Source organism: Zea mays, chromosome 1 (assembly GCF_902167145.1).
Source record: "Zea mays cultivar B73 chromosome 1, Zm-B73-REFERENCE-NAM-5.0, whole genome shotgun sequence".
In the NCBI taxonomy this organism is placed as follows: Eukaryota; Viridiplantae; Streptophyta; class Magnoliopsida; order Poales; family Poaceae; genus Zea; species Zea mays.
In genome coordinates, this window is record NC_050096.1 from 56,425,272 (window position 1) to 56,432,846 (window position 7,575).

The 7,575-nt window shown below is 50.0% G+C and overlaps 1 protein-coding gene across 1 annotated transcript; it reads right to left on the reverse strand.

The window, feature by feature from the left end:
* Positions 1-717: 717 nt before the first annotated feature.
* On the reverse strand, positions 718-1,904 carry LOC100285514 (uncharacterized). The gene has a single exon (NM_001158406.2). It carries the CDS (start codon positions 1,714-1,716, stop codon positions 877-879), a length of 840 nt encoding a protein of 279 aa, NP_001151878.1. The 5' UTR covers positions 1,717-1,904; the 3' UTR covers positions 718-876.
* Between the last annotated feature and the right edge of the window lie 5,671 nt (positions 1,905-7,575).

Below are 7,575 nucleotides of genomic sequence, written 5' to 3' on the forward strand. Positions count from 1 at the left end.
CGAGGCCCGTGAGCCCGGCACGAAGCCCGCTTTTTGGGCCCGGTCCGAACCCGGCACGGTAGAATAAGCGGGCGGGCTTGGACAGGAAACTAGGCACGGCGGGCTAGCCCGGCACGGCCCGTTTACCTCTAAGCCCGTTAAGCCCGGTTTTTTTACACTAAAACGTGATTACCGGCCCGTTTAGCCCGCTTTTAGGTCCGTTTTTTCGTGCTAAACGGGCCGGCCCGGCCCGTTTAGGCCCGCTGCGGGCCGGGCTTGGACAGAAAATTAAACCCGCTGGCACAGCAGGCCCGGCCCGGTTTTTAGCCGGGCTTCACCGGGCCCGGGCCGGGCCGGGCCGGGCGGCCCGTTTGGCCATCTCTAGCTAGGGCTGGCCGATGGTGAGAGCGAAATTCCACAGGAAGGATCGGTGATCAACAGCTCGGTTCGCATTGATCCTCTGCTGCATCGAGCTGTAAAGGCACACGATTCCGCTCGCTTTTCGTTTTTGGGAACCAAAGTGGGGGCTGTGTGTGGCCTGTGGAGCGCGCGCATCGCTTCCTCTGCACTGTGCGCGTGCTTCCATTCTTCTTCAACCTTGCGTTGCGTGCCGACACACGTACAGCGAGCAAGAAATGCTGTCAGCTTTGCGTGATCCAATCCAACCAAGAGAGATGAGAGCTCCGTCGCAACGCGATTGCGGCACGAATGTGCAATCAAGATGAACCAACCAACTCAACTAAAATAGGTGTCGATTATAAACACGGCAAGATGCATGCAGGCATGGCATGGCATGGCGTGCAGCATGTTCGTCGTCACAGCTCACACGATAGCACTGTTTACGCTACGGTAGCTGCGCCGTCAGCTGGCGAGGTGCGCGGCTGCTGCACGATGTGCCTAGATGAGCAGCAGCCTGTGCTTGTCGAGGAGGAGCCAGATGCGGCGGAACGCGGCGACGACGGCGCGGTGGTGCTCGGCGGCGTTGAGCGCGAGGTAGCACGCGAGGAGCTCCTCCAGGTCCTCGGACGAGCGGATGCCGTTGGCCACCACCATCTCGGACATGCTCTCCGCCAGCTCCCGCTCCGGGTCCGACGACGTCTTCACCACCACCAGGCTCTCGTACAGCCACCGCCGCCTTCGCCGCCGCGTGGGCGCGCGCAGGGACGGCACCGGCGACACCTCCCCCTCCTCCTCCTCCTCCTCCGCGGCCGCCGCTTTCCCCTTCTTGATCGCGACGCTGTCGTGGTCGCACCGGCGCCGGCGCCGGCGCCTGGCCATAGGCGAGCTCACGTGGAACCTGCGCGCCCTGGTGGACGGCGTGGTGGCTGCCGACGTGGTGGCGCTGGCGCTGCTGACGCCACCGCTGGCCGAGGCGTCGTCGACGGGGGGCCTCGTGACGATGGGCCGCAGCTGGAGCTCGGGCGTCCCGGGCGGCGCGTCGAGGCCGCCGAGCCGCCGGTCGCCCGCGCGGCGGTGCACCACGTCGACGCGGACGTCCAGCAGGGCCGCCGCCGCGTCGGCGGCGCAGGGGAGGTCCCTGTCCTGGCGCGCGCGGTCCGCGCTGGCGAAGTAGTAGGACGCCCGGTTGGGGGACACGGCGCAGGGCGCTGGCAGCGACGACGGGCGCTGGCCCTGCGCCGGCGCGTCCTCGGCGGCGAGGCCTCTGGCGCACGGGCCTTGCTGCTTGCCCTTGCTCCTCCTCCCCCGGAGCTTCTGGAACCACTTGGGCGCCGGCATGGTGTCACCGTGGACGTGGAGCGAAGATAGGCAGCAGGACACACGGGGACAGAGAGGCCGGCGTCGGCTGCAGCCGCGCGGAGACAGGGGAGTTGGCGTTACGTGAGCGGCCGGCTGCGCGCCTGTGGAAGTGGAAGTGTGGAACTGGCTGGCTTGACGGCCTGCTAGATGGTGCAGGCCTTGGGAATTGGGAGCAGCACTCGCGTGATCAAAGTTATATGTAATGGGGAGATCGGAAATGTTTCCAAACATTCTTGTTGTTATTACTCGTAGAATACAAAAGAAAAAAAGAAAAAAAAATGATAGTGTAAAGTGTACAGCAGAGAGGCCAGGACGCACTGTCGCAGCATGTGTCGATTCTGGTACGCGGCGGTGGTGGACAAGAAGGTCAAAACTACGCGGTCCAGGAGGACCAGGACAGAGGACACACACACGCGCGCATGATTTCACAATCTGTACGCGAGCTGCTGATGCGCCCCACCGAAAGTTTGGTCTCCCGCAGTGGGCCAGGCCTGCCGCTGTGTGTGGCGGGCGCTCGTGCATGCATTGCAGGCCCGATACTTGAGCCGCCGCAGCGCCGCGAAGATGGCCGGTCGGCGCACGGCACGCGCGGCGGCCTCAGCAAGCAGCTGCTGACGCAGGAACAGCGCGGCGCGGCGGCATCGGCGATCGCGGGGGGCACGCATCCGGCCGTGCGCGCGTACGCAGCTGTGTCTGCCCCTGCCCCTGCCCCCTGCCACGGCCGGTCGATCACGCCAGTCGTGCCGGTGGATCTTTGGCGTGATGGAAGCAGTCGGTAGAGAGAATGCGCTCACGGTCGGTTTGGAGCCCCCGATCACCGAGCAAAGAAAATGCGCTCAATCTCTGAAGAATCTAGTCATGGATTTTGTGGAAATGGACCTGAAACTGAAAGCTCGGGACTCTTGATGGCGCAGCAGTGGGCAGTACTACTAGGCCGCTGGCCGTAGCTAAGCTACCCACGCGATCGACAGAAGCATGGACGCCTCCTAACTGAAGCAACGTCGCCTGCACCGACGATCTGGATACCGATCAAAAAGACGCCAAGAGATTCGGTCGTTAGCGGCCACCACACCAGGTCCATGTTGATCCGAAGCAATCATACAACGCACGCCCCAACACATGCCTCCTCTGTCTGTGCATTACATGCCAGGCAGCAGCGCTCACACCTTTACATTACAGTCTTTTCATTTATATATAGGGCCTATCATTCGAAAAAAGGTTAGAGTGGTATAGTATCACCTTTCACGCGAAAGAGTAAAACACCCTTTACGAAAATGAAATATATAAAGAAATATATCCCAACGATAATTGTTACTATCACCTGACCTTTTGTCTGCGCGCTCCTCTCCTGCACGAGCAAAATATGGTGTTTGGGTTTATATACCTTTCTCTGATATTGTAATTATGATTTTAGCACTTTGCCTGGGTATTGAATTACATGTGAAAGTACTCCGTAGGCGATTAGCGCAGATCTTTGGAGGCGAACGCGGTGTTTCGTCGTCTACAAAAACAACAACAAAAATGATCACCTCACAGAAGTCTACGACTAGCGGTAGTGAAAGCATGGGCCAACCAGACAGCCAGCCAGCCACGGTCCACGATCATGAGTGAGATGTGAAAGAACCGATGGAGGTGACACCGTACAGCACCCTCTGGCATGTCAGGTTGCCAGCCACAGCACTACAGAAATGTGTGCCCAAACCTCTTTGCAAGAACCCCCCTAATGCTGTCCGCAGTGGTTACCCCTAAATTTTTCCCCATATATCACTTTTTGCGTCACATCATCAACATTTCATCCCTACTTTTTCATCTCCCGCAGCGGTTCCCCCTATATTCTCCCCCTATACCCCACTACACCTATAAAATATCACTATCCAACTTTATTCATCATTTATTACATTTTTTCTTCATCTATTAAATAAACCGCCGTACAAACAACACACGGAGAGGGGAGCTGCGGAGGCACGCTGTCTGCAGCGTGTTACTATTGTCTTTGGCTGCGTAGAGAGGTATTCAGAGGACTGCGCTGCACGCGCAGGGGCGTCACTGTGGCCGCCATGGCAAGGGAAGGGGGCGCCGCGCGGCTACCGCTGCGGGCAGCCTTAACCCGAACGAAGACTAAGGAATAGTAGAGTAGCAGCATGGACGCATGCAGGGGCCGAAGCCAGGATTTGATCTTAGGAGGGGACAAACCAGATTGACCGATTTTTTTGCATTTTGGTCCTTCATTGGAAAAAAATTCATGTTTAGACCTTAGAAAATTTTAATGTCATTTTTGGACCCTTTACTTGGCGCGAGGCGCCGTAGCTTATGGCGCCGAGGTAACACAGCTCGGCGCCATAGGCTATGGCGCCGAGGTAACACAGCTCGGCGTCATAGGCTATGGCGCCGAGGTACGTGCTGTGTTGGCACAAACGAACGCCGTGGCGTCGACGTGGTGCCGAGGTCGGCGCCATAATTTTGGCGCCGAGCTCCATTTTTATAGAAAACTTGTCTAGTTCAGTTGGTAAAATACAAGGCTCTTGATCTTGTGATCGTGGGTTCAAGCCCCATGGTGGGCATTTTTAATACTTTTTGTTTTTGTCACTTATTTGTTTTTTTGTTTTCTATATTTTTCGTTTATGTCGCTGATTTGTCTGTCTAGATTTATTTCTTATTCAGTTTTTTTTGACTGATTTGTTTATTCGTCGAGATTTTTTTATCCGGCGAGCACAGCGACTGTGTGCCACAGTGCTCACAAGCCGTCAACTTCTCCCCTTGTTTGCTAAGCTAACCACAATAAAAATCAAATGAGAACACTCTTACTTCAGTCGTGATCAAATAAAAATATTATATTTTCATTGAGTTCTTTTGAACATAAATTCTAAATACATAATAACATATTCCAGTAAAAAGAAGCACACATATTCATCTTTTTTTCCTCTGCACTAAATAAAAGTATACTCCATTATATACTTGTCTTATGGATGATATATTTTAGAATTTACTGCATAAATTACTCCACTAGGTGATATCTAATTCCATTCCCTCCATTTACCATGACGTTTTTCAAACAAATTTAAGTTTTTCAAGTGGACAAAATACTTTGTGAGCTTGTGTCTGTGTGTAGGGGAACTGTACAGTCCCTCACTTTTATATTTAATTTACATACTACTAAACTAAACAGTATAGTTAATCCACGAATTTAATTAACCTTTCCATTCAATGCTGAGTTCCCATCAAGGGAACGATGCATAGATCTAATCATGCTATTATTTTGTAGGTCACTTTTTGATTGATAAAGAGAAACATAATTGTTATTTCTATGCTAATCTTCAAATTGCATTTCTAAAAGTAGTTTTAAACATTATAGTCTATTTGTGGTTCAGTTTGATTTTCCTAGGTGTAGGTTAGCTGAGCAAACAAATGGGAAAGTTGACGGCTCGCGGTCACTGTGGCACACAGCCGCTGTGCTCGCCGGATAAACAAAAAAAATATCTGGACGAATAAACAAATCAGTCACAAAAACAAAAAAAATCTGGACAAACAAATCAGCGACATAAACGAAAAATCTGAACAACAAAAAAAATCAGTGACAAAGACAAAAAGTATTAAAAAAACACCACCATGTGGCTTGGATCCACAACCACAAGGTCAAGAGCCTTGTGCTTTATCAACTAAGCTAGACATGTTTCGTGTACGCAATTGAGCTCGGCGCCATGATATATGGCGCCGAGCTCGGTGCCACATCGGCGCCACGACGTCCGTTTGTGCCAGCGCAACACATACCTCGGCGCCATAGCCTATGGCGCCGAGCTGTGTTATCTCGGCGCCGTAGGCTACGGCGCCGAGCAAATGGTCCAAAAATGACATTAAAATTTTCTAAGGTCTAAATGTGAAATTTTTTCCGAGAAAGGACCAAAATGCAAAAAGTTCGACCAGATTGAGGGAGGGGCTGCCATGAGGTATCTTGTATGATTTATATGATGACTAGGTGAGTGCCCGTGCGTTGCAACGGAAACACATAATACCACGGTACTGTTATGAGAAAAAGATTTCTTAATACATTTGTGATCATATCCATACATAAATTTTGTTATTTTAATCTAGTTGTTTCACCACTACATTGCAACCATCAGTACCGTACATACTTTTATATATGATATTTAGGTACACATGTGTTACTACGATTTTTAAATGAATTACCTTGTAATTGATTCAAAAGATCCATAGCGATAATAAGTAAGCTTATCAAAGTTTAAGAGAACTTACCCGACAACCAGCCTTCAACATGTGCTTTAAAAGTTAAGGAATTAATACATAAGGAAAATATCATGTGCATTACAAGTTAAGAAATTAATACATAAGGAAAACAAAACAGGAACAAGAATAAAGCATGTCTGGTTGCATATCTAGATTTGTTAGGCGCATAAGAAAACACATAATCAACCAAAAGTGAAATTCTAACATCCAACATCTTCGACATCCTCGTCATACCATTTGTCCAGTCAACCTTCAAGAACACAGGTCCTTTTCAGGAGCCTTGGCCACCAACCGCTCTCATCTTTCTTGTTCTGGTAGCATATGAATTTATATCTCATATTTCTTGATCTCTCCCTTTCTGAGAAGGATAACCATCACTCTCACCATACCTACAAAGAAAATCAGATTTAGATGTATCGCAAATAAAGAAAACAAGAACATTTAAACCCACAAAATATTGAGAGCTACAAGTTTGAATGGCATAAATAGAATAGAAGTAAGAAATAGCATGCCCTCTATAGGAAAGCATAAAAACATTGCACTGTAGTTGCTGCGTCATCGTGAACGATTTCTAACAGTAAAGAATTTAACAGAATGGTTGACCCATCATATGAAGTATGGTTTATATGTACATAGGGGAAAAAGGATACTGCCAGTATTTTCTTGGAAGAACAAAATGGTTGGACTTGCATCTTGTGGAGAAATGCTATGGCAGCTCTCTGTAGCAGCATGTGGTCTTCAACAGAGAGAGAAAATCACCATGTGGTCTTCAGCAGAGAGAGAAAATCTGGTGCTGCACTTCAGCAGGCCATGCATTTCTCCTACAAAGTGTGACCTTATCAATATCTTTAGCCAATACGGTCATGTCAATGAAGTGAAGCCAGATGTTGCAAACAGTGCCAGCTCTGCCCAGGTGATCTTCAAGAGGCGCATGGATGCTGAGGCAGCGTTTGCAGGTGCTGGGAAGATCAATGCCCTTGGACCTGCCCTTGTGAGCTTTCGTCTCACTGACTTCCCAGCTAGTGCTTCAGGAAATAAAGCTTCCCATGTTGGATCAAAGAGTGAATAGTGTTGCTTGACCAGTGAGGTAAAAACGGCTTTCGTCTCACTGACTTTCGATCTAGATCTGACCACCTTGCTCTTGCTCCAATCTGCGGGCAGAAAAAGGAGGTAGACAAATTAGAAGAGAAATCACAAAGAAGCATAGATCGAGAAGCTGAGATCCTGGTCACTCCCTAAAGAATACGGTGATCTGTTCCTGCTCTGCATGCCTTCGGGCACCATCACCACCAGCCCGAATGGGCCGACGCCGCACGAGTCCGACAAGGAGGTGTCCTTCTCCACGCACGTGTGCAGCTTGTGAGGATCATGCAGCTACTCGGGGTCCAGCTCCTCAACGTCCTCTAGGCTCTTCAGCACCTCGAACACAACCTCCATGTCCGTATGCATGGCATCGACTATATTGCAAAAAGATAGGAGTAATATGATGCAATGAATCACTAAAATAAATTTTATAGAGGCTAGATCATGGTCTACAGTAATATAAAAACAACAAACGAAACCTATAGTAAACATCATTAATATAACTAACTCAGA

Coding starts and splice junctions, on each gene's coding strand:
- LOC100285514 (NM_001158406.2), bottom strand. CDS start 1,716: ATGCCGGCGCCCAAGTGGTTCCAGAAGCTCCGGGGGAGGAGGAGCAAG.